Here is a 25444-nt window from a genome sequence, read left to right as displayed (position 1 = left end):
TTATTGTCTTAATACGGATGATTTTGGCATACAGCTCATGAAAACCCAAAATTCCTATCTCACAAAATTAGCATATCATTAAAAGGGTCTCTAAACGAGCTATGAACCTAATCATCTGAATCAACGAGTTAACTCTAAACACCTGCAAAAGATTCCTGAGGCCTTTAAAACTCCCAGCCTGGTTCATCACTCAAAACCCCAATCATGGGTAAGACTGCCGACCTGACTGCTGTCCAGAAGGCCACTATTGACACCCTCAAGCAAGAGGGTAAGACACAGAAAGACATTTCTGAACGAATAGGCTGTTCCCAGAGTGCTGTATCAAGGCACCTCAGTGGGAAGTCTGTGGGAAGGAAAAAGTGTGGCAGAAAACGCTGCACAACGAGAAGAGGTGACCGGACCCTGAGGAAGATTGTGGAGAAGGGCCGATTCCAGACCTTGGGGGACCTGAGGAAGCAGTGGACTGAGTCTGGAGTAGAAACATCCAGAGCCACCGTGCACAGGCGTGTGCAGGAAATGGGCTACAGGTGCCGCATTCCCCAGACCTGGGCTACAGAGAAGCAGCACTGGACTGTTGCTCAGTGGTCCAAAGTACTTTTTTCAGATGAAAGCAAATTCTGCAGGTCATTCGGAAATCAAGATGCCAGAGTCTGGAGGAAGACTGGGGAGAAGGAAATGCCAAAATGCCAGAAGTCCAGTATCAAGTACCCACAGTCCGTGATGGTCTGGGGTGCCGTGTCAGCTGCTGGTGTTGGTCCACTGTGTTTTATCAAGGGCAGGGTCAATGCAGCTAGCTATCAGGAGATTTTGGAGCACTTCATGCTTCCATCTGCTGAAAAGCTTTATGGAGATGAAGATTTCATTTTTCAGCACGACCTGGCACCTGCTCACAGTGCCAAAACCACTGGTAAATGGTTTACTGACCATGGTATCACTGTGCTCAATTGGCCTGCCAACTCTCCTGACCTGAACCCCATAGAGAATCTGTGGGATATTGTGAAGAGAACGTTGAGAGACTCAAGACCCAACACTCTGGATGAGCTAAAGGCCGCTATCGAAGCATCCTGGGCCTCCATAAGACCTCAGCAGTGCCACAGGCTGATTGCCTCCATGCCACGCCGCATTGAAGCAGTCATTTCTGCCAAAGGATTCCCGACCAAGTACTGAGTGCATAACTGTACATGATTATTTGAAGGTTGATGTTTTTTGTATTAAAAACACTTTTCTTTTATTGGTCGGATGAAATATGCTAATTTTGTGAGATAGGAATTTTGGGTTTTCATGAGCTGTATGCCAAAATCATCCGTATTAAGACAATAAAAGACCTGAAATATTTCAGTTAGTGTGCAATGAATCTAAAATATATGAATGTTAAATTTTCATCATGACATTATGGAAAATAATGAACTTTATCACAATATGCTAATATTTTGAGAAGGACCTGTAGCTTTGGGGTGATCCTTTCCAAAATCAATCTCAGCCAGTTGAAGAAGATCTCACATGGATGTCCAATATGACTATCATTGGTTTTGGAGTTCATTCCAGCCTCGTCTATGATGTCCTTTTGGGAGCCGTCTGGTCTTGGACCTGGTGATGTGGTTCTCATCACAAATAGTGAGTCAGCCAATCACATGGCAGCAACTCAATCTAGTTGTGGTGAAGACATGCCTGTACAGATTCTTAGTCATCTGGGTCATGGCGACAGGACTCTGGCTCGGTTTATGTTTGAATACATTTTGTCACTCAATCCTGGAGTCTCTGTCAGTTCTAGAGGCTCACAGTTGAGCAACCTGGAGTTTAGGAGCTGCTGTTTTTAAGCACATGGAGACCCATCCTCCCAGGAGCATCCCAGGTCAGATGGAAAACCACCCATTCCACCCTGGGGTGACTGATTCTGATTCTGATTGTGAAGTTAGGCGGTGCTTGAAACACCTTGATACAGAAAACAGGAAAAGCAGCATATTTGGACCAGATTGTTTTTATTCAGACTCCACCAAAACATCCAAAGCTGAGACAAGCAGAGATTCTTCCAGTTACATCAGCAAAGAATAATTTACTCCACCGAGAGAGTCTGGAGTCTCACTGGTTCAGTCATAGTAAAAATTTCTATCTTTTGTTCCGTATTTGTAGTTTTTATTTTTATTTTTTTTCTCATTTTATATTTATTTTATTAAAATCTCTGTTTAAAAAGGAAACCGTTTAAGGCTTCATGTAGTGTTTTAAAATTCTCAGATTGAGATGATCTGCTTTAAATCTTTATTTTCATTTTTACCTTTAATTTTCCGCATTACATCACATAGAATAAAGCTTTGAACAGGTTGGTTCCTTCCTCAAGCATCCTAAACAGCAGCAGATTCACAGAGATCTCTTCCAGCCTCCCCACCATTTCTCCCATCCACCTGCTCCATTCCTCTTTTCCCATCCAGCTTTCTCTCTAAATTGACCTCCACCTGGGACCATGCAGCTTCCTTTGGCTTTCTGCTAATCAGCACAGATTAATAAGCTTTCTTTGGCTCTGCTTTAATTTGAGGAGGAGAAGCTCTGCTGGCTTTTAATTCGGAAAACATTTCATTCCTGTTGTCACTTTGATTTGATCGTTGATGTTCAGCCTCATGTTGGCATTTAACTTCCGGGTGATGTCCGGAAAACAATGTGGGGAATAAAGATAATCGGTGAATGTTTTTGGGAATATCTGGTTTGATTCGGACACAAACATCCATCCCTCTTTGCATGGATGTCTCCTCCCTTCAGCACAGTGACGGCCGAGGTTCCAACCAGGAAGCAGAGTTGTATTTTACCTCACCTTTCTACTGCTGTCACCCACTCAGCACCCTCCTTTCAAACTGGGTCAAGTTTCTTCAATTTAAAAACCGGTTCTTAGGGAGTACATCACAAACATCTCAGACATACGTTGAGCAGAATTGTTCTTTTTGATTTAATTTGGCTGACAGCTTTATATTAAATATTTTTTAGTTTCTTTAAGTTTAAAACCTGAAGTCATTTAGTAAAATTTCTTGTTGTCGAAGCAGATTTTAGGGAAGCTGTTTTTCAGGGGTTAATCGTCTGCAGACAGAAAAGCCCTCGGACATGATCATGAATAGCTTCCGGGTCCCTCTTCCTCCTGGGTCCCTCTATGCCTTGGTGTTCTGGGCAGGGGCCACACTACTCTCCCTGCTCTGGTTCTTCACGGCCTGTTGTGGGTCTTCGTGGCCCGGTGTGTTACGGTGCTGCTGTCTGCGCGGGGCATGACGGGGCGGCAGGGTCAGGCTGCAGCAGGACACTCCCACGGTGGGCTCCGGAAGGTCTTCGGCCTTGGACCAGCTGTCCGTGGCCGGATCGTACTGCTGCACAGCCGCCTTGTAGCGCTTCTCCGCCTCGTTCCAGCCACCCAGCAGGTACAGCTTGTCGGCCAGTGGGGAGAGGCCGGCGGTGCTCACGCCAAGTGGGAGAGAGGCGACTCGACCCCACGCCCCACTCTCTGGGGAGAACACCTCCACCAAGAGGACATCCACCCGCTCTCCTGCGGGCCCCAGCTGGCTCCCACCCACTACATAGACCTTCCCTCCAAGGGTGGTGGAGCAGTGCCAACCACGGGGCGTCTCCATGGGGGCCTGCTCAGTCCAGGTGTCATGCTCCATGCTGTAGTGGGCCACTGAGCGTGAGTAGGCGCAGCTGATGTAGCCGCCGGTGACCAGGATGTCTCCAGAGGGCAGAGTGGTGCTGGAGTGGCAGCAGCGGGGCACCTCCATGGGGGCTTTCATCTGCCAGGTGTTGGAGGCCGGCAGGTAGCTCTCAGTGGTAGCCAACAGACCCTCAACGTTGCGACCGCCAATAGCATACAGGCGGCCGCCGCTGGCAGACAGGGAGAAGTGAGTGCGGCGCTGACGCATGCTGGCCAGGTGCAGCCAGGTGTTGAAGCGAGGGTCGTACCTAAAGGATGGAGGGAGGAGACAGAACTCAGACCTTTAGACATCCTGTGTGAGGCAGTAACCTTTACCAGACTCACAAAATAAGTAGAGAAAGAAACTGTGGGCCTCAAAGTCTTGATGAAGGTGTTCTCCTAGGATTAACTCATCAAATAGCTGCCGTGAAGCAGAATCAACAGATCTTAAGGCTTTCTGAAGGTCATTCAGAAGCTTCTCCTTAGACTTTGGTTGGTTTTTCATTCATTTTCAGTCCAGTATCTGACTAGTATTCAGCCGTTTATGTCTGATCTATGAATCTTTGAGGTGGAAAAAATCTCCCAAACTCAAGGAAGGCACAGTGTTGTGTTACACAATACAGACAATCTAAAGAACTACTTTAAATGGATGTTTGTCATCTCGTTGTCAGGTCTTTTATGGATTTTTTCTTCAAGAAGCATTAAGAAGATTTTCACACACATCTGCTGGAAAATTTTTTCTTCTGTTTCCTCCTGATCCATTTTCCCAGGATTTTATTACACTACTATATGTATACTATATGTATGAATGAGTGTATGAATGAGTGTGTGCATGGTTGTTTGTGTGTTGCCCTGCGATGGACTGGCGACCTGTCCGGGGTGTACCCCGCCTCTCGCCCATAGACTTCTGGAGATAGGAACCAGCTCCCCCGCGACCCACTATGGAATAAGCGGTAGAAAATGACTGACTATACTACTATACACTACTATACCAAATGATGCTGCCAGAAGTATTGAGATATTTATCTTGACACAAACAATTACAGGCTTTAGTGATTCTTCCCCCACATTAAACAAGCTTTAGGAGTTTATTGGAATATTTGGCCATTTTACCTGGAGAGTATTACTTAGAACTGGAAGGGACTGTCCCTCCCAAAGATGGGAGCATGAAATTATCCAAAATGTCTGCACGTCTGCTGCAGGATTAGGAATGCCTTCAACTAGAGCTAAGGGCCCGACCCCTGAAAGCAACCCCCTACTATAATCCTCCATCCACCACACTGGGGACAACGCAGTCGGTCAAGTCCTGTGCTCCTTGCAACGGCCAAACCCGGACTCGTCCATCAGACGTGTGATTTGTCACTCCAGAGAACACGTCGCTTCAGACTATCTCTCTTGAGGTAGTCTGAAGGCCGCAGTCTGATTTTATATATGCAGTCACTCCGTTCCCAACTAGTGATACTAGTAACAGCTGATGGTGGAATATTTAGTAGCAAAGAGAATTAAAACATTGACTTCCTATCCTATCAAGGTACAACACTGAGGTCCTGACTGCGACCCGTTCTCTTACCGGTGTTTTTAGGGGCAGTCCACTTGCGATGTGCATGATTTCTATACTTGTGGTTGGAACGCCTGGATCCACAGTTTTCAAAGGGTGACTTTAGGCAACATGATGCAAGCCATGGTGATAGAATTTGTATAACCTTGGTGGTGGTTCTATTTGGGATTTTTCTTTTACAATTGTCTTGTAAAATGACAATTAGTCCTGCTATTTTTATAGAAGGTACCAAAACATGGGCAGATGTACTTAAGAGGTCAGCGTTAAGCGTGTCAATAAATAAGAAAAGATTCTTCTGGAAATTGTCAGGACTAAAAAGTGCAAAGAAAGTCTTGAGGTGTTGATCACAACCATGTAAAAGAGATTACTACAATGTCTAACTGCTTCGAAGGAAAAGTTAAGAGTCAGGATTGTATTTTGCTTTCACCTCTCTGCTTCCTCTGACCCTTTCCCCCTCTGCTCTCTGCTTCCAATTTTTTACTTTTAACTTCTTATCTCTGAAAACTACAAAAAAGTTGGACTAAACTACTTTAAATCAGTCATCCTGAAGGATTTTTAAATTTAATCTCTTTTGAAAGAACGACCAGGCAACATTTGGAGCAGCTGCACTTTTCATGGCAGCACAAGCTAATCAGTACAAGATGGTTCCCTGTCCACAGATGACTGGGACAACCTTCTGTGATAGAAATGGAAATTCTTCGGTTTGAAGTGAATGTGGAGGTAAATGCTGGGTGTGGAAATGACACCCTACCAATGATTCCTAACAGCGATGAGACTGACAGACAGCTAACTAGCACCACCAAGAACCAGAATGCTGCAGTACACGAGAGAAAACCAACCAACAGTCCTCCCTGGATGAATCCCCTCCCAAAGGATGAATCCCTTCCTTCAGATCTGGGTTGTTCCAGAAACATTTCTACACTCAGTCATCCACCTAGTCATCACACACTGACAGGCTACATTATAGCCACAATGTGTGGCCCTCTGACCACCATCATCAGGCAAGGTTCGAACCAGCAACCCACTGGTAACAGGACTAACCCCTCCCACCTGAGCCCACAATGAGAAGACGACCAGCAGTGACTATCTCCTGGAAAAGCTTGGGCCTTGATGGGAGAATGTTGTAATATATCTGTGGTAATACATAACAGGAAAAAAAAAGCTAATAAAATAAGCAACTGTAGGCAGAAATCAAACTTTAAATCTACAAGGTTTAAAATCCATTTGTTTAGAGTTGCTTTGATTCTTCTATTCAAACTACAAACTAAATCATATTGGTCAAAGTTTCTACTGGGGTTAAAGGTTAATTAGGATTTTCCACCTGGGAACAGATGGTGTAAAGAACCTCGCTGTCCACTGTGAGAAGCAGTTCACTGCAGGAGACCCCTACCTGACAGACCATGGCTGAGCTGGCCTCTCCTAGAAGATGTTAGGAGGAAGGTACAGAGACCCATGAAGTCCCTGACTCTTGGACTCTTGGTTTCCAGTTCGAATCCCCGCTCTGTCTGTCTCAGTCATCGTGTCCTTGGGCAAAACACTTCACCCTCCTTGCCTGCTGATGGTGGTCAGAGGGCTCGGTGGCCCCTGTCAGTCTGCCCCAGGGCCACTGTGGCTACAATGTAGCTCACCACTGTTAGTGTTTGAATGGGTGGGTGACTGATTGTAGTTTAAAGCGCTGTGGGTTCCTCAGACTTGATGAAGCACTATACAAGGGGAGGCCATTTACCATGTGCTATACAAGTAAACTTGCCTTGCCTGGTCTTGCTAACCACAGCTAATTTACCTGCTGAGTGTGCTGACAGCATGTTTGGCCTGATTGCGAGCATCGTTCTGGTCCTCCCCTCCGGCCACGTACAGGAAGCCATCCATAACCGCCACGCACTGGTTAAAGCTCTTGGCTGGAAGCTGGCTAAGGTGGCGCCAGGTGGCTCCTCCTTCACGAGGGTCCCTCCACAGCACCTGAAGGGCACGGTCAAAGGTCAGCAAGAACTTCTTCTTTGCTGTAAATAAACCTGATCAAACCCAGCAGTTCAGATCAAAAATATTTAAAGGAGAGCGGGCTTAAACCTTTTCACATCAATTAAAAAGAAAATCTTAATTATTTTCAGTTTTTATGTCAGTAATTAGTGTTACTGTTGTCATGCTGGCTCTGACCTCGCGGCTCAGAGCCCTTTCAGTGAGTGATGGACGTCCTCCGATGGTGAGCAGGGTCTGCTGGGCCCCTCGAACCTGTGTGCGTCGGGACTGCAGGGTGTTCTGCTGGTGGGGCAGCAGATGGTAGTTCATGGCGTCCACCAGCAGGCGGTGACACTGTGCGTCCAGCATCATGCGGGGCACAGGCTGGATCTGGCTCACCAGCTCACTGGCTGGAATCGTCTCGAAACGGACATGGGACAGAAGCTCCGCAGCATGAGCCTGACGGGAGGCGTCAAAGTCCAGCCACTTGTTGGCGAGCTGAAGGAGTCAGTTTGAAGCGTTTCAGTGTGGTTTTAGAGCACATCATAAAACGGACGAAAGTCACTAATGGGCCCAGTTAGATGTCAGTCTTTAACACAGTTTATCATAGTATTCGTTCACAGAGGCTTGAATACAATGTGGGGATCAAAGGAGGAGACTTAACAGGTTTGATCATTTGTGTCTGACTGGTACTGGTTTGTTTATGTCAGTGATAAAATCTTCCTACCACAGTTACCTATGGCGCACCACAGGGTTCAGTGCTCGGCACAGTTTTCGTTCCTATATACATACTTCCATTTGGTAAAATTATTTTACAGCATAGTGTAAAGTTTCATGTTGTACTGATTTTTCATCCTTAAAATCCGATTAATCCAGTCAGTTAGTTGAGCCAAGAGGCTCAGAATCCAGAAAAATAATAATCATCCATCAGCAACGTTTATAATACCATCTGACACTAAGATTGTTTTTGTAAAATGAACTTCAACAGTTCGTCTACAGAACTGTTCTGTAGACGAACTGTTCTGTTGTTGAGTTGCAGACTCGTGTTCAGCTCAGATTATAAATACTAAAGTTTCAGCTGCTCATCTATTTCAGTTGTGAACATGTATATTAATAAAAAGCATACAGTGTGAGTTATGTCTAGAGATTTCCGGTCACCGTAGACATGTGGGTGTCTGGTTTGGAAATGTGTGTCTGTCCTTGCTTGTGAACAGCTGGTCTGAGGTCTGTTTTTGGACCTTACTGTAAATAGAAGGAAGGACCCTGGATGGGTAAGTATTGGGAGTGTTAATCTACAGACTGATAAACACAGATAAACAGCAACTTTGACTTATTATGCTGGAGTTTCTAAAGTTTGAGCCCTGACCTGGAAAGCTGTGACCTCTGATGGTAGCACCAGTGAGTCATCCTGCAGGAAGGCGGAGATCTGCTCCACGGTCAGCTGTGTGAACAGCGGTGTCTCGGCGAACTGCACAAAGTTCTCCAGGACAAAGCGGCGGGCGGCAGCACAGACAGGCAGCAGGCCATAGGCTGCGGCGATGTTCCAGATGTAGACGCATGTTTGCACGTTGAGCTCAGCAAGTAGGAAGTCCATGCACATCTTGAGCAGCTGTGGTATCTGCAGGGTGGCGGCAGCAGAGACTGTGCATCCGATGGTGTAAAGGGACATATGGACACGTCCCATGTAGGCAAAGGTTATGACGTTGGCGAGACCTGGAGGCAGAAAGGAAGAAAAATAGTTGATTGTCATCTGCAAGGAAGTTCACATCAGTGTTGGAAAATGTTATTTATTTTTTTTGGATCAGATGTATTTAATAAAAACAGTCACACAAAATCTTGCAAATAACTTCAAACCATGTTTCATGTTTTAATTTCTTAATAACACTTAGAAATTTGGTGCGACTTGAATCAACAAACCCAGTGGTGACAGGGAGGGGAGCTCCAGGCGCTTCATTCCAGGGTCTTTGGCCAGGATCTCTCTGAAGTATTGACTGACGGAGGAGATGACCAGCTTGTGGACGTCAAAGGCTTTTGTCTTACAGGCCAACTCCAGATCAGTCAGAAATCTGAGCAAAGAAAGGAAGAGAACCAAAGAACCAACCATGTTTGTGATCAGAGGAGGGATTCATCCATCCATCCATTCTACTGTGTTGCAGCATATTTTAGCATATTTAGTTCTGATTCTGATGCAGTGGTGAGGACTGACTTCTCCTGCCGCATCTTGCTGAGCTCTTCTAGCAGAGCGTTGCCGTGCAGGGGTCGTGTGAGCTCGCTGCCTAGGCCCAGACCGCGCTCCCCCGGTTTGATGACAGGCGGCGGCAGAGGGAGGTTGAGGCTGTTGAGCTGAGCTATGTCCAGCGCTGCAATCTGCTCTATCTTCTTCACCCCCGTCTCCACCACCACCACGCCGTCACCTCGGCTCTCCACCTTCAGTGGGAGGGAGCTGGTCTCCATGTCGCTGATGGTGTCTGCAGCGGGTTTTTTCTGACGGAGGACCTTCTTCTTCGGTGCCATGGTTTGACTTCAGCTGACGTATTTAGTTGCTGAGCTGCAGCTTTGTATCAGGCTGTGTTGATGTTCCTGATTTATTTGATGGTTTCACTTCAACACAACACACAGCACCTGAAAGATTAAGGAAGATGTGACACAGACATAAAAACTCCAGTTAGACTCCAATCAGTTGAACCGTGATTTTCAGAAGCATTCGCCCCCTGAATAAGTACAAAAAAGCAGTTTTCAAATAATGATTTCATTCAGCAACAACTACTATCAAACATTTGTGATAACTGGTAATGAGTCGTTTCCATCACTCTGGTGGAATTTTGCCCACTCTGCTTTGCAGAATTGTTTTATTCAGACATATTAGATGTTTTTTAAGCACGATTTGCCTATTTCAAGTCACGACACATCATCTCAATCAGATTTAAGTCTGGATTCTCGACCTCTGAGTCATTCAAATGTGGGTGTGCAGGTGTGTTCTGCTGCGTAGCCCAAGACTGCTTGATCTTAAGGTCAGACATTCTGCTTCTGGATTTTCTACTAGATACCAGAATCTATGGTTCCGTCAACTACAGCAAGCCATCCAGGTCCCAAAGCAACAAAGCAGCCCCAGATCATCACACTACCACCACCATGTTTGACTGTAGGTATGATGTTTTTTTTACATGCTGTTAGTTTTACACCAGATGTAACGGGACACACACCTTCCAAAAAGGTCTCATCAGTCCACAGTCTTGAGGATCATCAATATGTTTTTTGGTAAATTTGAGACGGCTCTTTGTGTTGTTTTGGGTCAGCAGTGGTTCTGATCTTGAAACTCTCCCATGGTGTCCGTTTTTGCTCTCTTTCCTATTGTTGAAGTGACCTCTGACCTTAACTGAGGCAGTGAGGCTTCCAAAGCTTTAGATGTTGTTCTAGGTTCTTCTGTGATCTCCTGGATGAGCCGCTGAGGAGCTCTTGGAGTAATTTTGGTAGACCAACCCCACCTGGGAAGGTTCTCCACTGTTCCATGCATTCACTATGTGTGGTTCCTACTGTGGTTCCTTGAAGTCCCAAAGCCTTTTGGCTCTGTAACCCTTTACAGACGAGATGTCAGTGACCTGGTTTCTCATCTTCTCTTACATTTTTTTAGATTAGGACGTGAGGTGTTGCTTTCAGAGATCTATTAGCCTGCTTCATGTTGTCAGACAGGTTCTACTTAAGTGATTTCTTGATACAGGTCTGGCAGTAATTAGGAGTGGCTTGTAAAACCATACCAGAACACTGGGAGATTTTAACAGAGCAAACCTCTCAAATGAACTCCCCAAATACAGACAGCATATTAAGTGTCCCACCAGAGATAAAAACACACTGGACCATTGTTACACAGCTTTAAAGGACTCATATCATGCTGTTACCAGGGCTGCTCTGGGTTTTTCAGATCATTATCTAATCCACCTCATCCCAACCTACAGACAGAGACTAAGAGCTTCCAAACCCAAGGTTCACACTGTTAAGAAGTGGACTGAGGAATCAAAGCAGATGCTACAGGCCTGCTTTGAATGCACAGACTGGACTGTTTTTGAAACTTCGGCCACTGACTTAAACCAACTAACTGATGTGGTGACATCATACATCAGTTTCTGTGAGGACATGTGTGTGCAGACCAAAACCTTCTGCACCTTTGGGAACAACAAGCCATGGTTTACTCCACACCTCAGGAATCTGCGCAGGGAAAAGGAAGAAGCTCACAGCAGTGGAGATTGGGCGTGGTACAGGCAGGCCAGGAACAAACTAACAAAGGAGATCAAAGCAGCTAAGAGAAGCTACAGTGAGAAGCTGAAGAACATCCTTTCTACTGGTGATACTTCAGCTGTATGGACTGGTCTGAGAAACCTGACTGCCTATAGGAGCCCCTCCACCCATCCTGAACAGAGTCGTCTCCTGGCCAACCGTCTGAATGGCTTCTACTGCAGACATGACAAGAAGCCATTCACACCTCAAATCATCTCCTCTACATCCCATTTAGGAACAAGTTCTTCCCACAAAGCTACCAACCCCCTACCTTCAGATCCTCTACCTGCACTAAAGATCTCAGAGGAAGATGTAAATAAGCTCTTTCAGCGCATGAAAACAAAGAAAGCTGGAGGACCTGATAACGTCTCCCCATCATGTCTGAAAGCCTGTGCAAATCAACTCGCTCTGATCTTCACAAGGATCTTCAACAAATCACTGGAGAAATGTGAGGTCCCCTCCTGCCTCAAACGATCCACCATCATCCCGGTTCCCAAGAAACCCACCATCGTAGGATTAAATGACTACAGGCCTGTAGCCCTGACGTCTGTGGTCATGAAATCCTTTGAGCGGCTGGTGTTGAAGCACCTGAAAGACATCACAGGCCCCCTGCTGGACCTCCTGCAGTTTGCTTACCGAGCAAACAGGTCGGCAGATGATGCTGTTAACTTAGGTCTACACTTCATCCTGCAACACCTTGACCACCCAGGGACGTACGCCAGGATCCTGTTTGTAGACTTCAGCTCAGCCTTCAACACCATCATACCAGACATCCTCCACCAGAAGCTCACCCAGCTCAACGTCCCAGCCTCCACCTGTCAGTGGATCAACAGCTTCCTGACAGACCGACAGCAGCAGGTGAGACTGGGGAGCATCTTCTCCCGATCCAGATCAATAAGTACTGGTGCCCCCCAGGGCTGTGTTCTATCCCCACTCCTCTTCTCTCTGTACACAAATGACTGCACCTCATCGGACTCGTCCGTGAAACTCCTTAAGTTTGCAGATGACACCACTGTCATTGGACTGATCCAGGACGGTGATGAGTCTGCATACAGACAGCAGGTGGATCGGCTGGTCCACTGGTGCAGTCAGAACTACCTTGAACTGAACCCACTCAAGACTGTGGAAATGGTGGTGGACCTTTGGAGAACCCCACCCCCATACTCCCCTCTCACCATCCTCAACAACACCGTGTCGGCTGTGGACCACTTCAGGTTCTTAGGGACCACCATCTCTGAGGACCTGAGATGGTCTTCACACATAGACACTGTTCGAAAGAAGGCCCAGCAGAGACTGTACTTCCTGAGGCAACTCAAGAAGTTCAACCTTCCACAGGAGCTGCTGGTCATCTTCTACACCTCCATCATTCAATCTGTCCTGTCTTCATCCATCTCAGTGTGGTTTGGATCATCCACAAAACAGGACAGGTCCAGACTACAACGAACAATCAGGAATGCAGAGAGAATCATCAGGGCTGACCTTCCCTCCATCCAGGACTTATACAGGTCAAGGGTCAAGAAAAGAGCTGCTAAAATCTCTGCAGACCCCACACACCCTGCACATAAACTGTTCAGAGCTTTACCTTCAGGTGGCGCTACAGAGCACTGTTCACTAAAACCAGCCGCCACAGAGACAGTTTCTTCCTCCAGGCTGTTTCTCTGTTGAACATTTAATAGAGTACAAAACAACAGCATATAGATGTTACAAATGCACCTTTTTATTATATATGTGTATATTGTACATTGTAAATATGTATATTCTGTAATGCAAAAACAAAACCAAAGAGCAAAGTGTACCGGAGTCAAATTCCTTGTTTGTATGTATGAACTTAGCAATAAAGCTGATTCTGATTCTGATTTTGAGAAATGTGGTTAATCACAGTTAACGTATGATTTACCAAGGGGTGGTATTACTTTTTCCACACAGGGCCAGGATGGTTTGGGTAATTTTTTTCCCTCAATAAATGAAATCATTTGAAAACTGCATTTTGTTTTTATTCAGGTTACGTTTGTCCAATATGGAGAATTATTCAGTAGCATAAACACTGCTTAAACCAACACTGTTACCAAAACCTGAGTATCATTGTGCAACAGACTTTGTCTCTGTTAGGAGGTGGATGTGATTGACAGGTGCAGGTGGGCTGTGCAAGGCAACCAGAAATGAAAACCCAGGCCCCTGTCTGTGTTTTACAACCTTCACCTCCTCACTGCAGCTCGTCTCACAGAGCAACTGGGAAAGTGAGTGGAGTTCTGCAGATTAAAGCAGATCAGGACACCGAGAAGACTGGCAGAGAGTCTACAGGTTGTTCATGAAGGCCATGGTATTCATGCAAATAATTAAAATATTGTTAACAATGTTGTTTTATGTGGACGTTCTTATCAGGATATGGACCCGAGGCTCTTTCATCTGTCTGATGTGTCATTTGATTTCAGTTCCTCTAGACTCAGATGCACTTCCACCAAACTGAATTTCTCTTTCAAAGAATGCGGATCTTATGTTTGATAACATGTGGACCAGAATCAGTCAGTTATTTAGTAAATGATCACATTTTGGCACTACAGCACAGGAATGCCACGTGTTCTTTAAGCCGCAAGTAAAAAGACTGCAGAGCCACACAGGGCTTGCCCAAGGTTTTATAGAGCCCTGAGCAGAACACATCTGGGGTTCCAGGTCCCTGATAATCTACCATCCACCTCAGCATTATGTTCTTTATATGCTCGGTTTTTGTGGATTGTATATATATCCGCCCTTGCCTGTTTTCCAGGTATTTAAATGACACCGGGTCATCCAGAAGTCCAGGAAGAACCTTAAGTCCTCCACCTGCTCAAAAAGGTTCTCTCTCTTGGGGTTCCCCAGATGTCCTGGCAGATCAAATATTTTGTTCTTTCAGCAAGTTCTGAGACTGTCCCAGGATCTACTCGCAGGAGCATGGGCTTCCTTGTAAACTACCTATGCTGTCTTTTTTAATATAGAGAAAAAGCGGCTCTACTCCAAGCTTTTGTTTCATGACTTGGGGGGATATCTGGAACTTAGATAGACCAGTAAATTAAGGCTTTCCAGCTCAACTTGTTCTTCAGTACCACACCCTTATTATTGTCGACAAAGCCCTGATCTATCCACCTTCTGCTCCATCCTGACATCATTCATGAACAAGATACCAGGATACCTGAATTTCTCCATTGTAGAGGCTCAGCCCAAACCCAAAGGAAGCATCACATTTTTTGTGTTTTAGAAGCACAGCCTGTAAAGGTCTGACTTGGCCGGGTGTATGCTGAAGGTCATGGCTTTACAACGCCAAAAGAACCACAACATCTGCAAAACGCAAAAATGAGAGCCTGAGGTTTACAAAGCAGATGACTACACCTTGAGATCCTGCCCATGATTTCTGATGGAGTCAATCCAGCTCTGGAAACAAACTTGACAGAGACACAGCTCTTGTTCTGGTAATACTGGACAGCCCATTAAGGCAACCCCAGAATCCCATTTTCCCACAGTCTGAAAGCAATTTCCCTGCAGTTGTCTAAGTTTTAGGGAGTTTCCCTTATAGCTTTTAGCTATAAGTCTTAACCTAGAACTGTGAACATCAGAACAAACAAGCAGAACATGTGTTTCACTACGTCTGTTCTGGTGGCTTCAAGCATGTTTGTGATAAAAGTTCAATTCAGGAACAGATCTGACCAAACAGCATGCCGACGCACAAGGAAATAGGATCCAGTCCCGCTGAATATTAGTCTCGGTTTTTTAAGTTTTACTTTGACTAGTGTGTGTTTAGTCTCTGAAACCTAAAAAGAAATAAAATGCATTCTAATATTTGGGAGCAACATCTAAACTGTTCTGTTTTTCAAGTTCTTTGTAAGCCTGTTGCCAACAGCAAATCTTTCTCTTCAGTATTTATCTTCAGGATGCTAGCATAGTTGTTAATGAGGTCATCGGTGCCACTGCCTCTGAAACCTGAAACTGTCAAGCATTTTAGCTAAACCAACACACCTCCAGCCAACCTCTAAAACACACCTAAAGCGACCCTTCTCTACCACAGATGTATACATGATTCACGCCTCCATCCTCCTTAAATAGCACATACTGGCTTGCTTGGATCCAGATATGGACAGAGCCAGGGTGGGAATCAGGACAGACCAGGACGGATCTGCAGCTGTTGTTGGTGTAACATGAAGAGGGGGTTTGCCATTGCGGAAAGTAAAGACATCCTTCCCAGAACGGTTGAAACAGCAGCAGTCCAGCAGCTCTGGACTCTGCAGAATTTTGTTACTTCAAATCCTTCAGCTTGAAGCTGCTTGGATCCATTTGACTTTCTGTGAATGTGATTCGCTAACCCTGATTTTCTGAGATAAACAGGTCATTGAACTAAAACAATGAAGATGATCAGTTAACAGGCAGAGAAGGATGATTACAATTACATTTCTGCTTCACCAAAATCAGACTTCCAGTAACTAATTCCCAAATATTTGTTTTTAAAGAATAAACATTTATTAAATATATAAATAAATGTTGCAAATGGCTGCGAGAATGAAGTTTCAGTCAAAAACCAAACTTTTCCTAATTATTTTGGCAAAGGAACAGAAAACTATCAAATGATAGGATAATTAAAGTTCTGCATGTGCGCTGATGACTATTTGTTGTTTTCCACAATTGACAGAGGTTGAGGCATTTGTTCTGGTCCATTTGTTTTTAATGCCAAAAGATTTTAACCTCAATTTTACATATTTTTATGAAAATTTACCTCATATGTACATCAGTGAATCCCTGTTACTTTACACCTACAGGTCCTTCTCAAAATATTAGCATATTGTGATAAAGTTCATTATTTTCTATGATGTAATGATGAAAATTTAACATTCATATATTTTAGATTCATTGCACACTAACTGAAATATTTCAGGTCTTTTATTGTCTTAATATGGATGATTGTGGCATACAGCTCATGAAAACCCAAAATTCCTATCTCACAAAATTAGCATATTTCATCCGACCAATAAAAGAAAAGTGTTTTCAATACAAAAAACGTCAACCTTCAAATAATCATGTACAGTTATGCACTCAATACTTGGTCGGGAATCCTTTTGCAGAAATGACTGCTTCAATGCGGCGTGGCATGGAGGCAATCAGCCTGTGGTACTGCTGAGGTCTTATGGAGGCCCAGGATGCTTCGATAGCGGCCTTTAGCTCATCCAGAGTGTTGGGTCTTGAGTCTCTCAACGTTCTCTTCACAATATCCCACAGATTCTCTATGGGGTTCAGGTCAGGAGAGTTGGCAGGCCAATTGAGCACAGTGATACCATGGTCAGTAAACCATTTACCAGTGGTTTTGGCACTGTGAGCAGGTGCCAGGTCGTGCTGAAAAATGAAATCTTCATCTCCATAAAGCTTTTCAGCAGATGGAAGCATGAAGTGCTCCAAAATCTCCTGATAGCTAGCTGCATTGACCCTGCCCTTGATAAAACACAGTGGACCAACACCAGCAGCTGACACGGCACCCCAGACCATCACTGACTGTGGGTACTTGACACTGGACTTCTGGCATTTTGGCATTTCCTTCTCCCCAGTCTTCCTCCAGACTCTGGCACCTTGATTTCCGAATGACATGCAGAATTTGCTTTAATCTGAAAAAAGTACTTTGGACCACTGAGCAACAGTCCAGTGCTGCTTCTCTGTAGCCCAGGTCAGGCGCTTCTGCCGCTGTTTCTGGTTCAAAAGTGGCTTGACCTGGGGAATGCGGCACCTGTAGCCCATTTCCTGCACACGCCTGTGCACGGTGGCTCTGGATGTTTCTACTCCAGACTCAGTCCACTGCTTCCACAGGTCCCCCAAGGTCTGGAATTGGCCCTTCTCCACAATCTTCCTCAGGGTCCGGTCACCTCTTCTCGTTGTGCAGCGTTTTCTGCCACACTTTTTCCTTCCCACAGACTTCCCACTGAGGTGCCTTGATACAGCACTCTGGGAACAGCCTATTCGTTCAGAAATTTCTTTCTGTATCTTACCCTCTTGCTTGAAGGTGTCAATAGTGGCCTTCTGGACAGCAGTCAGGTCGGCAGTCTTACCCATGATTGGGGTTTTGAGTGATGAACCAGGCTGGGAGTTTTAAAGGCCTCAGGAATCTTTTGCAGGTGTTTAGAGTTAACTCGTTGATTCAGATGATTAGGTTCATAGCTCGTTTAGAGACCCTTTTAATGATATGCTAATTTTGTGAGATAGGAATTTTGGGTTTTCATGAGCTGTATGCCAAAATCATCCGTATTAAGACAATAAAAGACCTGAAATATTTCAGTTAGTGTGCAATGAATCTAAAATATATGAATGTTAAATTTTCATCATTACATTATGGAAAATAATGAACTTTATCACAATATGCTAATATTTTGAGAAGGACCTGTATTTCAGTGGTTCATACAACCTATTAGGGAGAATTCAAGTATATTGTGAATCCTTTGGGACAGCACAAGTAAAAAGGCATTTTCCTTTGCCTTGGAATTTATAAAGCAAAGATAAAGGTGCCAGTACACTGATTTTAAAGTGTCAAATTATGACCTGCAACGTTTAAGGCAAGGGTGAAAGAGTTTTGCTTATTCTGTCCCGCTTTACACTATATCCCATTATACCTAAATTCACCCAATAAAGTATGTTTTTTCTCCAGTTCGATCCCACATTCTGAAACAGATGGATCAAAAGCTTTTCTAATATAATACTTGTACTCGTCGTATTATATTTCTAATATAATAAGCGAACAAAAACAGAGGGAAGCAAAGTGTTCTTAGATCACCTTGTTAGCTATCAACTTGAGGAAAATATCTTTCCAGTTTCAATGAAATATATAGTTTATTTGTTTTTAAGGATATAAATGTTTCATTCAATAATTATTATTAGAATTGATAAATCAGCTGTTAATATATTTAATTTAAACACCATGCTAACTTCAGCTGTTAGGTTAAAGATGAAGAAGACAACAGTCTTAACCAGTGGCGTTTCCTGGGCAAATCCCTTTTTCTAACCTTGTTTTTCTCAGATCTCTTAATCTAATTGGTCCTAATGTCAAATATAAAAACAATGAATATGTTTGGTTTTCTAAAACTGTTAAAGACTTTATATTTTGTATAGATTAATTAGGTTTGAGCATGTTCAATATTTTATATTTTGGAACAAAGATAACATTCAGTTTGGATTCTTTAAAAAATAAAAACTAACTCTAGCTTAGACCAGAAGCTGTAGCTCATTAGCCAGTTGGACTTTTTTCTTTCAGTGATTTACAGCTTGCACAACACATCGGTCGCCCAAGATAGAACAAAAAGAAACAAGAGAAATGTTGTGTGGAAAGAAACTGACAGATAACTGTTGCTTCTTTCTCCAACTTCTTGTGACGCCCCCAACAGGTCAGCGCCATGGGTGGAGAGCCACATCACCAATATAAAAAACACCACCGGTCTCAACAGCAGCTAAAATACAACTACTAGCTTCTGTTGATTGGCAGATATATTAACAAAGTTTGACAGAAATTTGTCCTAAAACTGGTTTGTTTTTGAACACTAAAGGTAATGCTAATTCTAATTCATATATGTAGTTTAGTTTTAGTTGTGCCCTGGAATAATTCAATGTTTTAGAGTACACCTTACAATATATTTAAGGTTAGTGTATTAATTATAATTGAACTAAAACACATTTGAGGAAACAGTAAAATTACAAGTTTAGCTTAGTTTGATGCTATTGCAGCCTCACAGGATTTCTTTTTGTTTTTCATTTATTAAAAGATATTATTCATCTCTAATATTTATGGATTAACTGGTTTAGTAATATGATGTGGAGGCGCTTAATGCAGCAGAAGTCAGAGCTCACCAAAATAATCCTCATTTATCCTGTTTGGACAACAAATACATCAGCCAAATTTTACAGAAATTCTGGTTGTTGAAAGTAAAATTATTAACATGATACCCAAACATATTCTTAGGTAAATTAAATCCTGCTGGCCTATATGAAATTGTCAGTAACAGAGGGATTCAGTCAAATGAAAATAATCACCTTGATGATCAGCTGTTATAAACGTGTGGTACCAAGGTCAGACTGGAACCAGTTGCCCAGTCACCCTCAGTACTGGGACACAGACATCATCTCTACTCATCACCATTGTCTTCGAGCTTCACTCTGGTATTTTTCCAACTGTAGCCAGGAAGTTAAAATGAAATATTGCCTCCTAAATTTGTCGGTTACATGCAGTATGTATTACACATGTACAGATATATGTGAATCACGCCAACTAGGAGTTATTCCTTGGAAAGTAGATTTTTATTTTTAACAATAATAAAGTTACAAAACTCAAACAACCTTCAGAAGAAGGAAAATAAATATTAAATGGTTTTTAATGAATTTCCTGAAAGCATTAATAATAAGAAGATTATATATATATATATATATATATATATATATATATATATATATATATATATATATAATTATATATAATTATAGGAAGATAAACAAAAACTAAATAAATAAACAATGAACTAATAAACTAAAATCTTTACAGATACCAATACACATACTAAAAAAGCATTATAAATAAAAAAGCAACATAAAATACTTATTATATAAAAACATTTGTAGAAATTATTGGTTTAAAATTTATGGAAGATAACATTTGTCAGGGATAAATAATTGTCACTATACTATCATTAGGCTTTGATAAACAAATGTGTCCTAATTACATATCAGAAATATACAAATCTGAATATAATAACTTGTTTCCCTCATGTCATTAACAGAAAAATCTAATGAAAATTTGGAAATTTAAAAATCTTTTTGACATAAATTCAGAAATACAAACCAGAGTTTAGATTTGGAGGCTGAGCTGTTTTATTGGCCTAATATTTAATATATATAGCAGAAACACTCTGAGATGAAGATAAATATAACTTGGGGTAGGACTACAGAACCAAGCTTTTACAAATGTTAGTAGGAGAAGCGGCTTAATAGATGTGATATTTAAAACTGGAATAAATTAGGCTTAGATGAACTAAGCAAGATAATTAAATCTTAAGACTTGGCCCTTAAAATACTGGATAAAGTCTTGCCATTTACATGGTCTAAGAATGGCTTTAAGTATCTGGGTATTAATATTACAAGGGACCTGTAGAAACTCTACCCATAAAAAAAGTCAAACTAGATCTGAAGAGATGGAAATTAATTCACCTTTGAATTAAAGTAAATTGTATCAAATTTAACGTGCTCCCCAGATTTACATCTTTGTTTTAGTGTATTCCACTTTATCTCCCCAAGTTTTTCTTTAAATCGATTGATAAAGGGTTCACATCTTTTTACGGGATGATAAGAAACCAAGAATGAGGCTGGAACTACAACAGAGACCTAAAATAGAGGGTGGCTTGGTTCTCCCAAACATTTGTCACTACTATTGGGCAGCAAATATTAAAAAAAAATATTTGCTGGCTTCACTCTCCAGATACTAAATGGTGCCACATGGAGGCCACATCTTGCCTCTCAACATCTCTTGGGGCTTTGGTCTTCTCGGACCTCCCCAGGCATCATCGTATTGAGATTTGGTCCTAGTTTAGACAGACGTTTGGCTTTAACGGGTTTCTCTACACCAGCCCTATTCTTAATAATCACCTCTAACTCTCAGTTTAAGCTAGATTTATTGCAGTGTGCAGACAAGGGATTTATACATTTAAAGACGTGTACATAAATAAAACATTTGCAAGTTTTCAACAATTATCATTGAAGTTTTGTCTCCCTCTGTCACATTCGTATTTCTTGTCAGACCAAAGTGCAGACAAGATCTGGGCAGCCGCATGTTTAAAGGAGGGCTTTGTCTTTATTCAAAAGGTTCTTCCAAAAAGAAGCAAAACACTGCAGGTATAAACAAAAAACTAAATCCACAACTTACAAAGTTGGCTCTGCAGGAACATGGTGAATACAGCACATAGACATGGGTAGTGAACAGAAGGAACCAGCACTGAACACATAAACCAGACTAACTAACATACTAAGGGCAGGTAATCAAAGGAACAGGAAACAGGTGTGACAAGGAGGCAGGGAGGCTGAAGGAACAGGTGAAACTAATGCATAGACTTAACAGGGGCGAAGGGACTAATTAACAATAAAGAGACACAGACCTAAACTAAACTATAGGCCAAGATAAAATAACCAAAGAAGCATAAGAAATCTAGACTAACCAAGAACTGAAGGAAACAGAGAAACTGGAGGAAACCCTGATTACAAAAGTAAACAAACCTAAAACCAAACTGACTAAATGAACTAGAACCAAGCAGGGAACATGAGGACCAACAAAGATGGAAACAATAACTAAAGCTGACCTAACAAGAGGGAGAACTAGAACCTTAGAGCTAAACCTAAGGGACTAAACTAGGAGAGGGAATGAAATGCCTAACATAAAGGGATGGGGGGTGAGTGTGCGTTGGACATTTAAATGTGAAAATACGAGCAATATTCAAAGAATGTTCTTTTGACATGTGTCAGTTATCTATTGGTGCTCAATAAAAAGATATTTAAAAAAAAAATAACAATAAGATTCATATCGAAACTACATTTAAAGCCACTGAAAGAAATCTGCACAAACTAGGTTTTCCTGATGAAAAGGAAGATTTAGATTCACAGAAAATGATTTTTTTTTATTGTTTGATGTGAATATATGTAAAATAATCAGAATGAGAATCTGATTTATTGACCAGGTTTCTGCAAACTAATAATGAAGACATTACATATGTAAATATGTAAAAATGTAAAACAATATGTACATACATGTGTTTATACGCCCAATATCTTTTTTCTTTTGAAAAGACACGTTAGAAAAGAAGAACAAACTTTTTCTGTGGCGGCGGGTCTCTGCAGATAGTGCTCTGTAGCGCCACCTGAAGGGTAAACATCTAAACAGTTGTGTCCAGGCTGTGTGGGTTCTGCAGAGATGTTAGCTGCCCTCTTCCTGACCCTAGACCTGTACAGGTCCTGTATGGAGGGAAGGTCAGTCCTGATGATCAATCTAACAGCCAATTAGAAGCAGATTTGGTAGTTGTTGACTGTCTTATTATTAGTTGAGAAGGTTGTGTGTCTGTGTCAGTTTGCCAGTATGAAAACACAATGAAACCTCAGACCATGAACGTATGTTTCATGAGCTTCAGCGATGCACCACAGGCTTCCTGCTTCATGTCTGCGCAGCTAAACACAGAGAGCTGCATCACTCCTTCGGTCCCTTTCAGCTGAATATCTTCTTATCTCATCAGAGTATTTATAGCTGCTGGTGTGTGTGTGTGTGTGTGTGTGTCTCCCACTGGCAAAGAGTTAGTGGTATGGTCAGGTTTAGGCCATAGAAATGAAGATAATGAAGGGAAGTCAATGGAAAGTCCTCAGAAAGATAGTAATCCATGAATATGTGTGTGTGTGTGTGTGTGTGTGTGTGTGTGTGTGTGTGTGTGTGTGTGTGTGTCCATGGACCAGGACTAACACCCCCTGCAGCAGCTGCTTCATGTTGTTTCACAGACTTCAATATTTTGGTTGAATTTATGATGTCAAATAATGTCATTTAATGTCAGATATGTGGTTTGTACTGCAGATGTGTTACAGTGAACAGGAAGCGAATGGTTCTTTGGGCTTTCTGAATGTCTTTCAGTTCTTTGGACTTTGGCTACTTTTGAATTATTGTCAAAACTGTCTTCTGCAGATGAGCATTGGTCTGTAAGTCAGGAAATTCTGCAAAGACCCAACAGAACCTCACAGGTGTATCACCTTTTAGTTGAGCATTCATTGTGTTTCGACTAGAGAAATGGGAACAAATGGTGTCTTTGTGATGAAAAGAGAGCCTGAAGGTCCAGTTGTTACATCTGGACTCCACACTGGGTCATGCATTTTTATGCTTGAATGATCAGCAGGTCACATCTGTGCAGCTTACGGAACAAAACAAAAACATTTCACTGAAGATGGGTGAAAAGCAGCCAAAGTCCAGGAAAACTCAAATCTTCAGAAAGCCTAAAGATCTGTTTATTAGTACAATCTTAAAGAGGTCCAAGGAAATCCGACTTCTCAGAAGGAAAATCAGAAAAACATATAGAAATGGATCGGGACATTTAAAGAAACTGAATCTATTTTACCGTTTCCCCCTTCCTTTCTCCAGTTCCCTTGTTCTCTCGTTTTTCCTTCCTTTAGGATTAGTTCCTCTGTTGTTTCCTCCGTTGGCCTTGTCCTTTAGTCCGTCTACAATAGTGCTGTGTGTGTGTCTAGTTCAGGGTTTGAGTGTCAGGATCAGGGTCCCACCAAGAGCTGTGACGTAGGGTTCAGCCTTCGTCAGAACCTCCTCTTACATTTTCCACTTCGATCTCCAAATAGAGACTGTCTTCCTCGCCCTCCCACCCAAAAATAGCCCAGAACAGCCCAGCTGTCCTCTCGCCCAGTACCTCCCCCTGCGGGGCCTTCAGGGTTTCAGGTTTTGGATCTGGTTCCCCTTTTAAATATTTGCTCCATTGGCCAGATTTCTCCTTTTAAACTGAAAACAGGCTAGTGGTGGCGCTCAGCTTTTCTTCTGCAGATGTTCCAAACAGCCAGAAGAAAATCATTTTGCACCAGTCTTCTGCTGCTCATCCTAATACTTCCTGAAGAATTTCAGTTTGTCCTTGGTGGTTTTCCTAAACAGAAGCATCTTCCTGGCTGCTTTTCTCCCCATCCAGTCTCACCTCACTTTGTGTGCTGCTGCTGCCACTGTTGATAAGGTGATCTTACAGTTCATGAATAGTAGACCCTCCTGGAGATTGCTGTCCACTCCTGGTGGTCCTGGATCCTTCATCACTGCAGCTGAATCTCTCACCTAAAAGTTCTGGATGGTCCAGAAAACTTGAAATAAATATTCAATTGAATCAAAACAAATTGGATAAAATAAAAAGCGATGTTTACCAGCAACACTGTGAATTAGCCAAGCCTTATAAAAGATAAAGGTCCTAAATATGAATGTTGGAGTCCTTAAAGAGACACGCCACTGTTAAGCTTTTGTTCTTTGGACATGTCCAGATGCCGAGGGGATTGTTTTGGTTCTGGAAAGGCTCCACCAACTGGAGTAGATCTAAAAGGACACTTTACGTTCCAGTGAACTATCCAGGTTCCTCTGCAATCCACGGCTTGCTGTTGGTCCCTCGCTGGAGGTCAGGGTTTGCTTTTATCTTCCTCTGTATTTAAAGAACGTACATGTTGTTCCCAAACAACCCGAGATAAAACCAATCTTCTGCGCCCCATTATCCGGTTTGTGTTTGTCATTCATGATTAGATTCCTGTTGGTGATCAGAATGGAGAAGAAGTTAATTCGTGTGACCGAGGAATCAAGATGTTATTTTTATTGATTGTTGATTTCTTTGAATATTAAGTGGATTAAATGTATTTATTCAATAAGCCCCAGGACTAAATATAAGGAATCTCCCTTAAAACAATCCCCACTTCAAACTCCAGCTGAGGGAAGACGACTTGGATTAGAGCGCTTTCAAAGAGCAGAGAGGACAGAGCTGACAGTTTTCAAAAACTCCAGAGGCAGCTTCTCCACCACACAGTTAATTAACCTGGGATGCATGATAGTTCAAGCACAGACCCAAAAGAATGGTTGATAATCCTCCATGTGCAAGGAAGAGAAGTTTGCTAAAGGCCTGGGAGGTGTTCAGCAGAGAGAGCATGGTAACCTTGTCTCTGAATAAAAAGCTGTTCTACACCAGATAAATGCTCTCTGGCAGGAAATCCTGAAGGAGGATCTCTGAGTGTCTGTGACCTGAAGTTCAAACTCTGCAGCCACGTCTGGACAAACCATGTGAAGGTTGGAGTGGCGTAGTCAAATTCTGGAGTCAAATCTGATTGAGAAGCTGTGACATGACCTAAATAAAGTGTTTGTGCTGGAAAACCCTCCGATAGGTCTAATTAAAACAATTCGGCAGAGAATAGTGGGCCAAAATTCCCCCAAAGTGATGTAAGAGACTCGTTGCTGATTATCGATG

The 25444-nt window shown here is 42.7% G+C and overlaps 1 protein-coding gene across 2 annotated transcripts; it reads right to left on the bottom strand.

The window, feature by feature from the left end:
- Positions 1-1962: 1962 nt before the first annotated feature.
- On the bottom strand, positions 1963-23725 carry klhl43 (kelch-like family member 43). Of its 2 annotated transcripts, none has more exons than XM_047384586.1 (7): positions 23570-23725; positions 9382-9797; positions 9093-9241; positions 8542-8888; positions 7374-7673; positions 7003-7178; positions 1963-3930 (listed from the first exon to the last, which is right to left on the bottom strand). In XM_047384586.1, the coding sequence occupies exons 2-7, from the start codon at positions 9687-9689 to the stop codon at positions 3132-3134; spliced, it is 2079 nt and encodes a 692-aa protein (XP_047240542.1). In that variant the 5' UTR covers positions 9690-9797; positions 23570-23725; the 3' UTR covers positions 1963-3131. The 2 variants fall into 2 exon arrangements, with proteins under 2 accessions (XP_047240542.1, XP_047240543.1); XM_047384587.1 differs by lacking the exon at positions 23570-23725 and adding an exon at positions 21352-21463.
- Positions 23726-25444: the final 1719 nt, after the last annotated feature.

This window comes from Girardinichthys multiradiatus, chromosome 13, assembly GCF_021462225.1.
Source record: "Girardinichthys multiradiatus isolate DD_20200921_A chromosome 13, DD_fGirMul_XY1, whole genome shotgun sequence".
Taxonomy (NCBI): domain Eukaryota; kingdom Metazoa; phylum Chordata; class Actinopteri; order Cyprinodontiformes; family Goodeidae; genus Girardinichthys; species Girardinichthys multiradiatus.
The sequence above is the reverse complement of the archived record's forward strand: the minus strand, read 5'-3'. Positions and strand labels throughout refer to the sequence as shown.